General features: G+C 39.4%; 1 protein-coding gene across 4 annotated transcripts in view; it reads right to left on the bottom strand.

The window, feature by feature from the left end:
- The window catches only part of TNIK (TRAF2 and NCK interacting kinase), a 414,490-nt gene that overhangs the window by 134,406 nt on the left and 262,580 nt on the right, over positions 1 to 17,504 (bottom strand). For all 4 annotated transcript variants that reach the window (XM_082840052.1, XM_082840053.1, XM_082840055.1 and 1 more), the window contains one exon: positions 2,668 to 2,778. In XM_082840052.1, the coding sequence (XP_082696178.1) occupies positions 2,668 to 2,778 (111 nt within the window). The remainder of the gene's footprint in view (positions 1 to 2,667; positions 2,779 to 17,504) is intronic.

Raw genomic sequence — 17,504 nt, 5'->3', positions numbered from 1 at the left:
CCATATGAAATATGAAGTTGAAACAAAGAGAAAAAAGAGAACTAGGTATCTGAATCCCCTTTTGTTGAGAAAATCCAGCATGAGAATATGAATGCCCCAAAAGATCCATGTTTGTGTTTAGGAATATCAGTAAACATAAACCATGAGACAGGACAGTTTGAGGCACTAGTTTGGGTCTTATAAAATTACCTTTTTTATCTAGTCGATTTGGCTTGAGGTAGGCATCAACTAGATTAAAATGTATAGTTTTCACAGCATATTACCACTCCATGAATCCTTAAAAGAGGGACTGAAGATCCATTTCCTTCTTTTACCATCAAAGTGGTTGGAAGCAGATACCACAGCACGTAAGTGAGCCAAAGGTTGTATTTTTTTTTTTTTTTTCGCGGTATGCGGGCCTCTCACTGCTGTGGCCTCTCCCGCTGCGGAGCACAGGCTCCGGATGCGCAGGCCCAGCCACTCTGCGGCATGTGGGATCCTCCCGGACTGGGGCATGAACCCGTGTCCCCTGCATCAGCAGGCGGACTCCCAACCACTGCGCCACCAGGGAAGCCCCAAAGGTTGTATTTAATGAGATCATAAAATGCATGGAGGGTCTTCTCTGAAACATCTTGCGGCTAGGGACCTTTGGGTGATCAAATGTCCCTTCCAATGAGTCACTGTATCTCAAATACCAGTATTATCATTTGGGAGAACATATTGGAAGAAGGAAGAAAACATGTTTTCACACATTTTAAAACCAGCTATTGAGAGATACTCATGGGGTGAAACATCCTTGCTGCTTTTAGAACCCTGGAGATCACATGACTGATCCCAGTAGGGTTACCCAGGAGTGCAGAAAGCCAGAGTGGGCAGAACCAGCCCGGGAGACGCAGTAGGTTCTCGGCACCCATGGGGTGGTCTGGATAACTAAATAATCTGTCATGCTTTCCTGAATGAGTAAAATTCTACATCAGAAATCCGAATTAACTTCACACAATGGCACGTCAATGCTTGGAGATACATGTCAGACTTGAAGGAGTTCGGCAAGCATACCTCATTGTCTTTCCCTCAAATTTCTTTTGTGCTCTGAGAAATCTTTTTGCCTTCTCCAAACCATGGAGCTATTATCCTATATTTTCTCTTAAGAGCTTTATGTCTTTTATATCTTTTGTACTTATAACCATAATCCACCTGGAATTAATTTTTAAATATGATATAAAGCAGGTATAAACTTCATGTTTTTATATGGATATTCAACTGATCAAGCACTATTTACTGATTAAAAGACCCTTTCCCTCGTGTTGCAGCACTGCTTTTGTCATAAATCAGGTGTCCGTATGAGTGGGTCTGTTCATGGACTCTCCATTCTGTTTCACTGGCCATTGTCTATTTTTGTGACAATACCACTCTGTTTAAATTACTTAGCAGCTTTATAATAAGTCCTGGTAACGGGCAGCATAAATACTTCAGCTTTGTTCCTCAAAATTGCCTTGGCTATTCTTGGCCTTTTGTATTTCCATACAATGTTTTAAAAACCAGCTTGTCAAGATCGACAAATGTACCTAGAAGGATTTTGATAGGCAGTTTAATGATACCAAGGGTCAGATTAGGGAGAAATAACATCATTATAATATTGAGCGTTCTAATTCATGAAATAGTATATACACCTCTATTTATTAACGTCTTCTTTAATTTGTCTGTAATATTTTGTAGTTTCCAGTGTAGAAATCACTCACATGTTTCTGTACATTTATTTTTAAGTATTTGAATTTTTATGCTAATACAAGTGTTATCATTTTAAAATTTCATTTTCTATTTGGTTTTTTCTCCTAATGTGGGTTGAATTAAAGGGATACACATAGTTTTTTAATGCCTTCCTCCCTCCCTCCTTTCCTTTCTTCCCCAGCACATAATCTGTCTCTCAAAGGCATATCTTGGACACATCATGCAAACCGTTTTACCTTTTGTTCCCTTATACTAAGAAGGCAGAGTAAATAAATAAGTAAATAAATAGCTTCCAAGCAGACCTAGTAAGAATGCTCAGTGGACATATAATAGCCTCCTTATTAGTAGCAAGAGATAATTAAACTAATCTGAACAAATTAAAATATGACCAATTACCTCCTTCTCCCTGAAGTGAACTCAGCAAATACATGACACTATTGTCTAGATTGTCTGATTGTGGGATCTGTGGGCAAAACTGGGCAAATGGGCACATTCTTGTCCACTGTCTTGACTGGTTTTAGATATTGTCTCAGAGAATTTTTTTAAGGTAAAATCAATTAAACTAGGTTATATGTACTAAAATGGCTAAAGTCACACAAGCCTTAAATTAGTTATAAACTTTCACAAATGGAAAACTCAAATGAGTGATCAAAATATCCCTAAACAATCCATTTCCTAAGTGGGACACTATCTCTGTGATCCAAAATCAGATTTCCAATTGGAAACCCCATAGGAAATGAATCCCAGGTTAAAAGAAATCACCCAATTAACCCTCCAAATGAGAGTGCACACGCCTATGCAGAATGGCTCTCACTTCCATTACAGCAGACCACAACACACTACCGCTGCCACCATCACTGTCAGAATAAAGCTCTAAGGAGGTTTCCAACACGTTTACAAATTAGTGGAAGGTCAGTGCAAAGTTCAACATCTCCCAAGGTATCCCGTGTTGTCACTTACTCGTAAGATCTCCCTGCAGATGTACGCGATCCACTCTTCCTTCAACGTGTTACCTTTCGTGTTCTTGATCAGGTCAGTGACAGAGCCAGCACCACAAAACTCCATCACCAACTGGCAAAGGAAGCAAACATGCCATTATTATCATTACACTTCACGGCTTCCAATGAGTTAAGAAAGCATAAGGTGTCCCACCTGGCTGCTTTGGAATGCCATTCCTGCAAAGAAAAAGTGACCATAAAACGATATATAAAACACATTTTTTTTTTTTTTTTTTGCGGTACGCGGGCCTCTCACTGTTGTGGCCTCTCCCGTTGCGAAGCACAGGCTCCGGATGCGCAGGCTCAGCGGCCATGGCTCACGGGCCTAGCCGCTCCGCTGCATGTGGGATCTTCCCAGACCGGGGCACGAACCCGTGTCCCCTGCATCGGCAGGCGGACTCTCAACCACTGCGCCACAAGGGAAGCCCTAAAACACATTTTTATCTTAATTTTTTCCCAAAATGAAAGAAAGGAAATTTTAATTTCCTTTAATTTTAATTTTTCCTTTAATTTTAATTTTCCAACCTGAAAATTATAGCTGGAAAACTAGGAAAATCTTCATATTCTAAGTATTTGTTTTAAATGAGGGCAGTTAGGTGGCACAGATGTAGTTGAGAATATCCCTGTGTTTTTATCCAATGGTCAAACTCAACTTTCCTGTAAAAGTAGCATCATTCCCCAGTCTGAACGAGCTGTGGTTGTCTAGGCAATCCCAAGTCAGAACAATTCAAGTGCACACTGTTTATGTTATTGGCTTGTAAGTGGCACTGTAAGCTGTCAGAGTGAGGACTATCTGCTTTTAATTAACTTCAGCAAATGTTCCCAGGAGGCTGGACATATCAAATAAAAACAATAAGCCCTAATTTAGCACTTTTCATCCCCAAAGCTCCAAGTTCTCTATAAATATAAACTCATTACAGTACTCAGCAACTTTATAAAATAGGCAGAAAATGAACATCTCCCTTAGTTAATGGAGGAGTAGAGACTAGAAGAGGAAAAGCTATCCATTTGCTTTTACATTCATTTTCTAGGTTTAGAGAAACACATCCATTTCCATACATTCTCCCTCTTCTTCAAAAAGTCTGCCACAAAAGTCATCTTTTTGTGACAATATTTTAGATGACTAGCAGTCAATCTCTGATTTGACACTAGAAACAGAACTTAAATGGGGCCATAATGAAATCACATTGGTGGTTTTGGCTTTGTCCAAATGTACATTCCTAACCTCAGCACCATGTCACCAGGTCCTAAAAGATACCCCACCAGGCTGTAAGATCTTTGGGCAGAAATAATGTTCCCTTTTTTTTCTGCATGTCTGGTTGAAACAATCAAAACTCATGAAATGAGTTTCCTGAATGAGTTTCTAATGTCTGTTCTGATTTATCTTCTTATGATTTTACAAAGGGTAATGAAACCCTCCAATCTTCTCCAGAGTACCGGTGGAGACTGATCAGGAGCTTTTGTAAGGAAATTTGAAAATGCCACAATAGACCTCGTTCCAACCCAGTAAGAGTTGTAAAATTACCATATATGAGAGCCAGGAAGCTATCAAAGACCACAATGTCATGTTAGAAAGGACTGAGGAATCAACTTTAAGAGGTCTCACTGGCCAAAGATGGGATAATTTGAGCATCGGTAAGAATAAGAACTGCAATATCTTGAAACACATTAAATATGCTGAACTAAATGCATTAATAAAGACACCCCCTAAAAAGAATATAATTGGGGGGTTTCCCTGGTGGTGCAGTGGTTGAGAGTCCGCCTGCCGATGCAGGGGACACGGGTTCGTGCCCCCGTCCGCGAGGATCCCACATGCCACAGAGCGGCTGGGCCCATGAGCCATGGCCGCTGAGCCTGCGCGTCCGGAGCCTGTGCTCCGCAACGGGAGAGGAGAGGCCACAACAGTGAGAGGCCCGCGTACCGCAAAAAAAAAAAAAGAATATAATCGGCACTGTTTGAAGAAAATGAAGAACCAACTTCTTATATTGAGACTGGTAGATAAAGGGAAAGAATGAAGAATTTACACTTCCTTTCTTATACAAGTTTTACCACAGTGATTAAACAATAAAAGAGGTAAAACTTCTCTTCACGAGAAACAAATATTCCATCTAATAAGTGAAGAAGACATAATAGAATTAGAATATCATTATTTCACAACCTCTAATAAACTAGTGGATTTAGGCACTGATGATCAGTGACTGCTAACATAAAAAAAAAAAAGAAAGAACCAGTTATGATTTGCTTCTTGATTAGAATAACACAACATCACCTCAGGAGTAGTCTTGCCAAAAACAAGAAAACTAAACAAAACAAAAACCCAAAACTAAATCTGATCAAGCCTCTACTTCCAGTTACCAATTTATAGGAAATTCAGAGGACTGAGGAACATGTTCCATCATGGGGATATAATCAACAAAACCTAGAATAAAAACTCCACGGGGTAAATGGCCCATTTGCTTCAACAAATATATATCAAGAAGGATAAAGAGAGATGGAGGGGAAATCTGTAGATTTTAAAACATTTAAAAAGATACACCAACAAATTGCAATGGATGCAACTTCTCTGGATACTGATTTTTTTTAAAATGCTGCTAAAATTTTTGAGACAGGCTACAGTCTAGATATTTGCTGACATTAAGGAAATGTGGTTGACATTTTTTAAGTGTGATAATAGTACTGTGGATATCTGAAAAAATGGTCCTATATTTTAGAGAAACATACTGGAGTACTATGGATAAAATGATATGATGATAGTTTCTTCTACAAATAGTACAGGGTCAACTGGATAGCCACATGTGAAAGAATGATGTTGAACCCTTACCTCATGCCACATATAAAAAATATCTCAAAATGGATCAAAGACCTAACTATAAGAGCAACAACTGTAAAACTCTTAGGAGAGAACATGGGGTAAATTTCCATGACCTTGGACTTGGCAATGGTTTCTTAACTAAGACAGCAAAAGCACAAACAACAAAAGAAAGAGATAAATTGGATTTCATCAACATTAAAAATTTTGTGCATTGAAGGATACTATCAAGAGAGTGAAATAACAACCCATAGAAAAGTATATGCAAATCACATATCTAATAAGGGTCTAGTATCCAGATTGTATAAAGAACTCTTACAACTCAACAACAAAAATAAAAACAACACAATTTAAAAACAGGCAAAACACTTGAATAGACATTTCTCCGAAGAATATATACAAATAGCTAACAATGTTCCACATCAATAGTCGTTAGGAAAACGTGAGTCAAAAGCAGAATGAGATATCACTCCACACCTTCTAGGATGACTATAATTAAAAAAAAAAAAAAAGCAGAAAATAATATGTTGGCAAAATGTGGAGAAATTGGAACCCTCCTACATTGCTGGAGGGAATGTAAACTGAGACAAACTGTTTGATGGTTCCTCAATAAGTTAAAACATAGAAATACCACATGACCTAGCAATTCCACTTCTAGGTATATACCCCCCAAAATGGAAAACAGGTGTTCAGACAAACACTTGCATATGAATGTTCAAAGCAGCACTGTTCACAATAGACAAAAGGTGGAATTAACCACTGTCCATCATCAGATGAATAAAATGTGGTATAGGCATACAACAGAGTATTATGAATGAAGTACTGATGCATGATACAACATTGGATGAATCTTGAAAACATTATGCTTACTGAAATAAGCCAGAGGAAAAATGCTAAATATCGTATGAATCCATTTATATGAAATATCCAGAAAAGGCAAATACACAGAGACAGAAAGCAGATTAGTGGTTTCCAGGCACTAGGTGGAGGGAAGAATGGGAGTTCCAGCTTAATGGGTACAGAGTTTCCTTTTGGGGTGATGAAAAAGTTCTAGAACTAGACAGAGGTGATGTTTGCACAACACTGTGTACTTAATCCCACTGAATTATACACCTTAAAATTATTAAAATGGTAAATTTCAAACTGTGTGTATTTTACCCGAATTTTTTTTTTTTAAAGGTGATGAGATTTGTTTCAAAATAATAGAAGGGAGGAAGTAGATGGCTGTGTAGATGGGGCAGGATCGACTACTGGTTTGATGACTGTTGGGGCTAGTTTTGGGCACATTATACTGTTCTGTCTACTTTTGTGTATTTTGGAGATTCTCTATAAATACAAAGTTAAAGAAAATCTCAGTTATGTAAATTGTGGTTTAACAGCAGCAGGATGGACCAAAGAAACATCTTTGGGTAGAAAGAAAAGAACATTTTCTCAAGTGCGCAAAACATGTTTGTGCCCCTTCTCCAAATCCTACCTTGAAAAACACAGTGACCAGACCTCCTACAAATGCATCCATTGCTCCTGTATCAGCTGGAGAAAATGTCCCATCATTGAGTTCTATTAGCCACATAATTATAATTCCCAAGGAAAGCAGTGGAAGCCCAGTGACTCCGGTCTTTCAAAATTAGATTGGACAAAATACTTTCAAATATTCAGTAGGAAACAATCCTGCTCTAGCCAGGCACTAATGTCAGTGGTTTCTATAATTTGCTTCTCCATTCAGCTCCAGCTGAAGGCTGCTAAGTTCTTTCCATCTCACTACGGAACAAAATGATTGTTAAATTATGTAATGGGATTTTTTTTTAAAGAAAAAGAAAGAAAGAAACCAGCCTTTGCTAGCAATCGGTTCCTGCAACCTCACAGCAACACTGATAATTACTGCCACCACACAGCGGGGACACTCCCTCACCACAAGCAACCTCATCACATTAATAAACAGAAACAGGGCTCAACATGCCAAGCCCAGCAGTGATAAGTCAATAACTTCACATCTCACAGGCAAGAAATAATGCATCATTAATATTCTTTCTGAAAGAAAGTCCTCAAAGAGTTGACACTGGGGCAACAATGCTTGCTAACATTTACTGAGAAGTTACCATGTGCCAGACACTGGGCTGAGTGATTTGCACTTATTGTTTCATTAATTCTCCTTCTCCTCAATTCCCTTTTCTTTATTTATTTGGAAATGAAGGTTAGTTATGGTCTGCAGCCTTATCCATGGTATATATACTCGTTAAGTAACCAGGGCAGGGTTGAAAGCATCATGCTTTCTCAAGTACTAACTGTATGAACTTGGGCATGTTCCCTAACTCCGCTGGGCTCAGCACCCCACCACCATCACTATTAAAACAAAATAAAAGCATCAGCCTTATATATGTGATGTGAACACTGTGTTCTACAGAATGGAAAGCTTCTGGTAGCCAGAAATCTCAAACTCTATTACTTATCCATTCTTTGGTCTGTTTGTATTTATTAAAAAAAAAGTTTCCAGCTTGGAAGATAGCATTAATAGCTCCCCAAGGTCCACTTCACTTGGATGGTGAGGAAATGGCTGAAAGAGCACCTATAAAGGGCACGGTGCACATGTGTTTCTAAAACTTCTGTTAATGAAAGAGTACCAAGGACACATGTCTTTTTTTCAAGCTTGTATCACACAGCAAGGAGACACAGCAGTGCATCTTAAAACACTGGATCTTTTTATTTGGAGAGTTGGAAGAAGGTGTAAGAGGTTTAAAGAGAATCTTATATTTGAAATTCTCATTCAATATCACCTACATAACTGGGTCAGAAAATGAAAATACACATGCATGTCACTTGGGAAGAAAGGATGAAGGTTAAGTTAAAGTGAGGACAGAACTGCGCTCAGGCACGATGGGGGCTGGGCCTGGGCTGGACCTGGAACCTTGTCAAGGTGGAAATATTTAAAAAGCAGCACAGTGTGTAGTGCAACCCAACTGTTAGGGAAAAGCTTGCCTGGATTGTTGAATGTGGGTAGTTATTTCTATCTAAATTAAAATGGTTAAATTTAAAAACAAAGGCTTCTCACGTATTTCACAATTTGCATAGTTGTTTATCACATACTTTTGTCTGATGAGAAGGATGTTTTCTCTTAGAGGTTGTGTGGGGTAAGGGGGTACTTATTATGCCCTCCTGTGCTTTCCCCCTCCTTCAGGACGGTATTTAAGAAAAGGGTCTTTGATTGGTAAATTGGAATTGACATATATACACTACTATGTATAAAAGAGATAACCAATGAGAACCTACTGTATAGCACAGGGAACTCTACTCAGTGCTCTGTGGTGACCTACATGGGAAGGAAATCCAAAAAAAGAGGAGATCTATGTTTATGTATACGTGATTCACTTTGCTGCACAAGAGAAACCAACACAACATTGTAAAGCAACTATACTCAAATAAAAATTAATGAAAAGAAAAGAAAAGAAAAGAAAAGAGCCTTTGGCCTCAGCTGATCCCAGAAGGAGTCCCAGAAGCACTATGTGAGCCTTCCCTGAGGTCACCCCCTAACCGGGAAGGGCATGGGTTTGGAATCAGCAGATGTGGTCACTTCTAACTTGCTTTCTCCAACGCGAGTCACCTCTGAAAGAATTTAAAAAGGTTTATTCGCAGAGCCAGCCTAAGAGGCTTAGGATGATTTCTGGGGTCCCTATAGTATTCACTCACGTGCTAGTTAATTGGTTTTAAGTTCCTATAACAAGCAAGAAAGCTTTAAGGTATTTTAAAACTGCAGGACTAGCCTAGAATATCTTGACAAGAACATATTCCCCCCAAATGTCACTAGTCAGTCACCCACAGGAAAAATGACTACTAACAGATTCCTTCTCTTTTATAGTAAAAGGAGGGGTGGGAGACAGGGGTGAGGGAGAGGAGGGAGAGGGAGGATGAAGGTCGACCTAAGATGAAAGAAGTCTGCACCAAGCAATTGCAGGGGCAATCTAAGAAAAGGAGAGGAAAGATAGACTTCCAAGAATTCACAAGTCTGCAAAGGATCAGCCTGTTGACCTTGAAGGTCCAGAAACATCAGCAAGGCACAGGATATTTTTATCATGTGTAGCTGGGAATAGCCAAAGATCCCATCTGCATGATTTATGAAGGTGTTAACAGAACCCAAACTCAGTACTTTGTTACAGAATGCTGCTTCATTTGCCAAAGGTAGTTTAAGTTGCACAATACAAAATGTGTGTATGGAAGTACAAAAATTGGTGGGTATACATTTATCATTTCAGTTAACTGATGCAAAGGTAAAGCAAAACTGTGGGGAATTTCAAATTTGGAAAAGCAACCTATACTGGCTTTTGCATTCATTTTTATTAATTTTTAAAAATTTTATTTATTTGTTTATTTTTATTTATTTATTTTTGGCTGCGTTAGGTCTTTGTTGCTGCACGCGGGCTTTCTCTAGTTGCGGTGAGCAGGGGCTACTCTTCCTTGGCGTGTGCGGGCTTCTCAATGCAGTGGCTTCTCTTGTTGCAGAGCACAGGCTCTCGGTGCACGGGTTTCAGTAGTTGTGGCACTTGGGCTCAGCAGTTGTGGCTCGTGGGCTCTAAAGTGCAGGCTCAGTATTTGTTGTACATGGGCTTAGTTGCTCCACGGCATGTGGGATCTTCCGAGACCAGGGATCGAACCCGTGTCCCCTGCATTGGTAGGCTGATTCTTAACCACTGCGCCACCAGGCAAGTCCCTTGCTTTCATTTTTAAACTAGCATGTATTTGGGGAAACAAAAACTCCTTTGGCTTCTGAATTATATTCTTGGACTTGAAAACAGAATGCTTATAACCACAAATTCTAGGTCTTCCAAACATAAAAAGATGAGCCCCAAGGATGTGAAGTCTCAGGTTTTGTCAATAAAGTTTCTGGATATGAACAACTTTATATGTTGAGAATGACAATCACAGTTTGAATCTCCTAAGCCAGCTGGTATTTTTAGCAAGAAGCCTGCTCAAAGGACAACTAGAAATGCTCAGTAGTCGCCCATGTCTAAGGAGAGAGCCATCTTAGAGTCAGCATGACAGCATTCAAAGAAAGAGAAGTTAGCTACGTCTTGGATTTGGTACCTGGTGCTCCAATTTCTCAGTATGCATGCAAGATCTTCTGGAGGGTATTTCCTGTTAGGGATAAATCACCACATGTCCACTTGAGTCATGGACTCAATCGTAGAAACTAACCTTAAAGGCTAGTTTTAGAAGAATTTGGGGTGGGGATAGGGGAGCAAGTTTTCAGGAAAGTTAAAAATAGGAAAAGTAAAAGCAACACTGGCTTTAGAGGACTTCGGACTAAGAAACTTGGTAGATGAGAATTTTGAGAAGTGCAACACAAACAGGAATATTGACTTTGGCTCAAAATTAATCTAGAATAGGAACCAGAGGGTTGTATAGACCATTAGCAGAGTAACTGTAAGCATATATAAAGTCTTCCTTTTGCTAAGGTGAAAAGCAGTTTAAGCACAGTTCAAATGAAATTCATTGGGATAAAAGAAGAAATCATTTTCACATTCTTGTCCTGTGACAAGAATTAATCACCCATTAATTCATAAAAATGATTCCATGAAAGCTGAACTCAAGCCCAGTTGCAAAGTATTAAATCAGGTGTAGCTTTGGGGCAGCTACACATGCAATGGGGCAGCTCCAAGCCTGGGAGACTGTTTACAATCCCTCCTCCTACTATTTCAGGCACGCTTCTATATTTACCAAATTCAGCTTTACAAATTTCTACTCACAAATAGTAAGAATCAATCACTTCTCCAGACAAGTGACCTAGGCTGTATATATGAAGGAAGAGACTTGTTTAGTAATAAAATTATAAAACACTAATTAACCCCCTCTGTCCTATGAAAGCCTCATTTCTGATGCATAGAACTAAGAAAAGAGTAAATTTCAATGAACTGTTCAGGAGACTCAGCTACAGGTGGTTGGGTTTTTAATGGTACTATCTGCAGCACTTTACATTTCAATCTTAAGACAACCAAAAATGTTAGTAGGCATGCTTTTTGCCAAACCAAGATGCTACAGCAATGTAAATCCAAACTATAAGAAACTTGGATTTCGGGGGCTGTGGCCAACATCACTGCAGATTCTAGAAAGGATCCCCCATTGGTGATTGAAAGACATCTTGGTTCATCCCAGTATCTCATTTCCAGATGATCTTACATGGGGCGTGGACAAGCAATGTCAGTGCATGAGGTGGAGCGTGCATGGAAGACAGCAGGCAGTGACGGGCCTCTTGTGCAATTGGAGTGGGCGCGTGCCCTCTAGGCAGCCGAGCTACTGCTCTAACATGCTGCTGATATTCAGGACTTCAGGCCCAAGAGTTCCAGATCATCTGATTTTTCAAAACCTTTCAAGGAATCGAGACTTTTGTGTGGAACTGCTGTACTTTTTTTTTTTTTTTTTTTTGCGGTACGCGGGCCTCTCACTGTCGTGGCCTCTCCCGTTGCGGAGCACAGGCTCCGGACGCGCAGGCTCAGCGGCCATGGCTCACGGGCCCAGGCGCTCCGCGGCATGTGGGATCTTCCCAGACCGGGGCACGAACCCATGTCCCCTGCATCGGCAGGCGGACTCTCAACCACTGCGCCACCAGGGAAGCCCTGCTGTACTTTCTTCTAACGTTGGCATCATTAAAGCACCACCACCTTATGTGGGCCAAACTAAACCCATTTACCTGGGCAGCAATTAGTCTCGGGGTCGCCAGTTTGAAAACTCAGAACTTGTCCAAATTTATCATTTTTATAAGAAAGAAACCAATGACAGTGATGCTGCCTCTGCTCAAGGTGAGACTCCAGGTCTCTGGACTCCAGGCCAGGTCTCAGGCAGCTGCTAGCATGGTTCCCCTAAATGCACACAACATAATTTCTTAATGCTTAGCTCTTCAAGTCTTCAAGGATACAGTCTAATAAATGGCTTATTGAGTCATCTCAGTATAATAATCTGCTATGTCACTTGACCAACCTACATTTTGGAAGCTAATCAGAAATGTTTTTCCTTTTATAAGGTAGTCTAGACCCGTGATTGTTGAGGTGGTATCAAAAAAAGGTAGCAAAACATGTGTGATTTCACTTTCTAACTTTAGGAAATTAACCCATTTAATAGACAGGCCTTCTCACTCCCGGTGTCTGAATGGCGCAGCAAAGTGGAGAGCCTCTCTTTGCTGAGATGCAGCAGAATGAGATGGCCATGCTGTGTGTCAGGGTTCGCCTTGTTTCGGAGAGATCGGAATCTTTATTGAAAGAGCTCCCTTTTTTGATTTCCGGATCAGGCCCTGAGCGGTTGATAAGGGAGAATTACTTGGCCATTATCAGAAGTAGTTGTATTTCCACAAAGAGCTGGTACTAAACAACAGTTTATCTCTACGACAAGACTGATAGAATTCACACAGATTATAATTCAATCAGACACCTGAAACAGCACATATATTGGCTGGTGGCCTATGTGCAAACCTCTGTCCTCCAGCCACAGCAAAAGAAATACCTGGGGAATAGTTCCTGTCACCTGAAAACTGGGAATAAATGTTAGAGAGTGCTGCGCTTGGTTGCTACAGGCTCTGTCTCTATACAATCCATAATAATATTTTTATATAAATGTAATCCTAACAGAATGCCATTAGCCCAAAGAGTCAACTATCTGTGACCTTTGCAACTATTTGCTAAAACACTCCCAAAAGGTTTAATGTGCTTTTCAAAGTATATTTCTTAGACTTAAGAAACATTGTCTTCCTAGCAGCTAGCAGGTCTTGCTGTCCTCCTTGAAAGCTGGGGAAACTGACAAATGAAGATGAACGGTGAACTCAAAATAGATTTGTGTAAAGGCAAAGCTTCAGTCCTATTTGGAACACCAACCTCTGAAACTATTTTCCCAACTATTGGAACTATTTTTTACAACAAAAAGGAGAAGAATGTAGGGTTCAGGGGCCTGATTCTAGCATGAGGCACCTTGGGGTTAGCTAATACACTGGCTTCATCACTCACTAGTTGTGAATCCTTAAGCAAACTTCTTAACTGCTCTGAGGCTAATTTCCTCATCTGTAAAGTGGGGATAATGAGAATATCTAATTTGTAGAGGGATTGTGAAGACCTAATGAAATAATATGACAATGCAAACAAATACAGGACTTGGCACATGGTAGGTAGGTGCTAAATATTACTTGCCATTGTTATTAACACAGAATGGCCCAAATTTAGTGAGTCAGAGGTCTTGGAACAAGTACACACTAATATATTCTATAACCAAGTTCCCATCAATATTGTGATCTGGTGTTAATTTGCCCACTATTATGTTTCTGTTCTGCCTTTAATTTTCTAAGTTCCTCCTTAGTTTGCCATCAAATAGAAGAAGTACAACTAGAAAAAGAAATGATGCTCTTGTACCCATGAGGCATTTCATAGCTTTGTATTTTTATCCCCAGTGACATAGAAGCTAATGGACCATTTCTAGTGGGGACAGTCAGAAAAGTCCTCTGCATGGGCACAGATCTGACAAGAGGGATGCTCTCTGTCTACCAAGCAGAATGTGGGGCATATAATTGCTGCATTCTGCCACCAGCATTTAATTGCAGGTGGGGAAAATGGAATGTGAAGGCAGAGTTCCTCCCCCCGTGGCACAGGTTTGGAAGTGATCACTACTTGTAGACGCCCCTTTGTGAACTTCAGGAAGGGGATCAGCTTGCTGAAACAGTCTCCTCATTGGCCTTCCTGCTCCCCCTCTGGCCCCCATCTGGTCTAGTCTCAACCCAGCAACCAAGGGACCCCTTCACTCTATGGGTCAGATTCCATCCCTTCATCTTCAAAACCCTCCAGTGGCCCCCAGCTCACTCAGAGTAAAAGCTGACATCCTGCCAATGTCCTGTAAGGCCCTGCCTGATCTGGCCCCAGGTCTCATTCCCACATCTTCCAGTCACACTGGCCTCATTGTTATTCCTGGAAAACACTGGGCCTGGAATGCCCTTCCTCCAGGTATCTATAATGGGGCTTCCCCTGGCCACTGCAGCACCTACCCGCAATCCTCATTAGTCGTTCCCGCTCTTCCAGGCATTTATCCTCCTCCAGCATGCTGAGTAGCTTTCTGACTTATTATGTTTATTGTTTGTGGTCTGTAGCAAGAATGTAAGCTGCATGCAAGTAGGGGCTTTTATCACTTTTGTTCATTGATATATCATAAGTGTCTGTAAGAGTGCCTTGCGTCTAACAAGTGCTTGATATGTATTTGTTGGATGAATGAATGAATGGATGAATAAATGAACACATACTCATGCAGGCTCCTAGCTCCCAGCAACCACAGCCATCTCCACGGGAAGAGCCACTGGCCAGGGTGCGAAATGGTGGGCAGTGACTTGTTTCCAGAGCATAAAAGCTCCTGTTTGTGCCGTGCAGATGCAAACAGGCTTGCTTCTTTCTACCAGTGCCAGTCTGAAAATGGACTGCAGATTTTGCTCATTAAAAAAAAAAAAAAATTAAAAAACCCCAAAACTTCCAGTGCCTTTTGCAGAACTTCAGGCCAAGCTAAACTGTCACATTTCAAGACATCTGCATTCTTGTCATGTGTCCATCCATTAATGAGCTCAGAGGCTCTGAGAAAGACAACTAGCTTCACTGGGATCCAGTAAAATAAATGACAACTAATTTTCTTTCCAGCTTAAAAAAATCTCAGCATTAGGAAAAAGGTGAAAAAAAGTCAAGCCCTGCTTGACCACTCCTCTCCTTCCTCAGCCAGTGATTTGTAATATAGATACCCAAATTTTAATAGTTCAGCCTAATAAGAAAACTATCCTGTCTGGCCCATCTCACAAAAGGAATGATATTAATAGTTACGTGTGACTCATCTGGAAATAGTTGTACTACCTCAAGTGATAAGCCAGAGGTGATTCCAAAGCTGTATTAATGCTTTCTTTTAATCTGGAGCCATAGCTCTGACCAAACCGAAAAATGCTTCTGCAGACAGTATCAAAATAGCTATCATTCTCCTCTTGTCATCTGCTGCAGCTTGAAGTAAGGCAGGGGTCACTGCTAAAATGTTAGATTCCTGGCTGTATAAAAGTCCTTTGGGAACACAGAGATATTTAAACTGGTGCCATCTCCTCGTATCCTGCTGAACATGCAGGCCACAGGGAAACTGAACTCTCACAAGTATCTGTAGCAATTATTGGTTTGAACCAGTAATAGTAGTAGTAATAATCATAATCATAGCAACCAAGTTTGTACCAATAATATCACTTTCATTCATAAAACAACTATTTTGTCAGCATCACATGCCCAGCTCCTTCCTAGTGTTGAGGAAGACACTGAGATGCAAAAGACACATTCCTTGTCCTCAGAGCCTGTCTATATGAGGAGCAAAGATAGCCCAATGAGAAGCAATTAAGAAAGACATGAAAAAAAGTTTCCAAAATTAAATTACTGAAATTACTACCCAGAAACAAATATCTTCAACATTATTGGCGTACATTATTCTAGACATCCCCATCATGTTAATATATGTATATATATATTTTTTTCTTTTTCTTTCTTTTTTTGACACAAAAAAAGAAAATGTACTATATCTAATCATAGCCTCTAAAAAAGCTTTTAAAAAGCCTTACTATAATCGTTCACGTTCATCCATTTGTAAACATAGATCTACATCATTTTAACTGGCTGAATATTGTCCCTTAATGGATTTACTTAAGTGATTCCCTATTAGTTAGCATCTACATATATTTTTATGTAGTTACCCAAATATTCATTTAGGATACATTCCTGTGTGTGAAAATACTGGGTCAAAAGTAAGGCATTTTCTTTGGGAGATTAAATATAGATATAGATACAGATATAGATATATGTGTGTGTGTGTGTGTGTGTGTGTGTGTGTGTGTGTGTGTGTTCCAACTGTCCTTGTGTAAAGTTGTACCAACATTCATTTCAAGCAGGGGGTGTGAATGTCCATTCTGAGTATATCATTAAAAAAAACCTTTGCCAATCTCCTGGGTAAGAAGTGGTATCTAATTCTTGTTTTCTTTTGCATTTATATTGTCAGTAAGATTACACTTCATTGGTAATTGATATTTATTACTTTGTTAATTGCTGCCTTGTCTTAACTCAATCTTTCTATTAATCATTTCACATATTTTCTTATTGATTTATAAAAACTCTTCATCTCTAAAGGCTACTAAATTCCTTCTCATCATATATTTCTTAAATTAGCTATTTGCATTTTTTACTTTGATTATTGCATTTTCTGTATTTTTTATATTGTAAAGAACTTACATTCAATATTAGATCCTGAATCTTTAATGACGGACATCAAAAAAGTCTTTAAAATATACCTGAATCCAATACCAGCTTTCTCTAAAATATACCTGAATACAACTATAACCATAGATCTACACACATTTTTAAACATATTCAAATATTTTTTGAACTTTCATTTTTCACAGTAAAATCTTTTAAAAATTGTTATTAGTTTTTCATGTTTCCTTTTGTCCTTTATTTTATATTCATTATTTTATCTTTTACAGCAAAACTGTCTACGGACAATGAGTTTTGTGGCGAAACTGCTTGTGGTGAAACTGCGTGCAGCAAAGATGTTTAAGCCAAGATACAGGACATGAGTTTACTTCTCTGTAAACCTTAGTTTCGTCATACAAAAAAATGAAGATAATAATAATGTCTACCTCAAAGAGCTGGAATAAATGATGAGATTCATTAAAAGCAAACAGCATGGTACCTAAAGTATAATAAAAACTCAATAAAGGTAGTCATTAGTGGGAAAAAAAACAGAGAACCTAACAACTAGCTTTAGGGACGGTCCACATTAAGGGATAGGAGATAGAGAGTTATTCAAGGAAATCGGAGAAAACGTCAAAAACACAATTTATGGATATCATGGAGTAAAGGATTTCATAGAACAACTGAACCTAGTAATGAGGATAGAGAAATGCATTTCAGTAATGAGGATAGAGAAATGCATATTCAGTCCTGGGTGTTTTCTATGTAAGAAAATCAAAT

Source organism: Leucopleurus acutus, assembly GCF_964270905.1.
Source record: "Leucopleurus acutus genome assembly, chromosome: 5".
Classification (NCBI taxonomy): domain Eukaryota; kingdom Metazoa; phylum Chordata; class Mammalia; order Artiodactyla; family Delphinidae; genus Leucopleurus; species Leucopleurus acutus.
The sequence above is the reverse complement of the archived record's forward strand: the minus strand, read 5'-3'. Positions and strand labels throughout refer to the sequence as shown.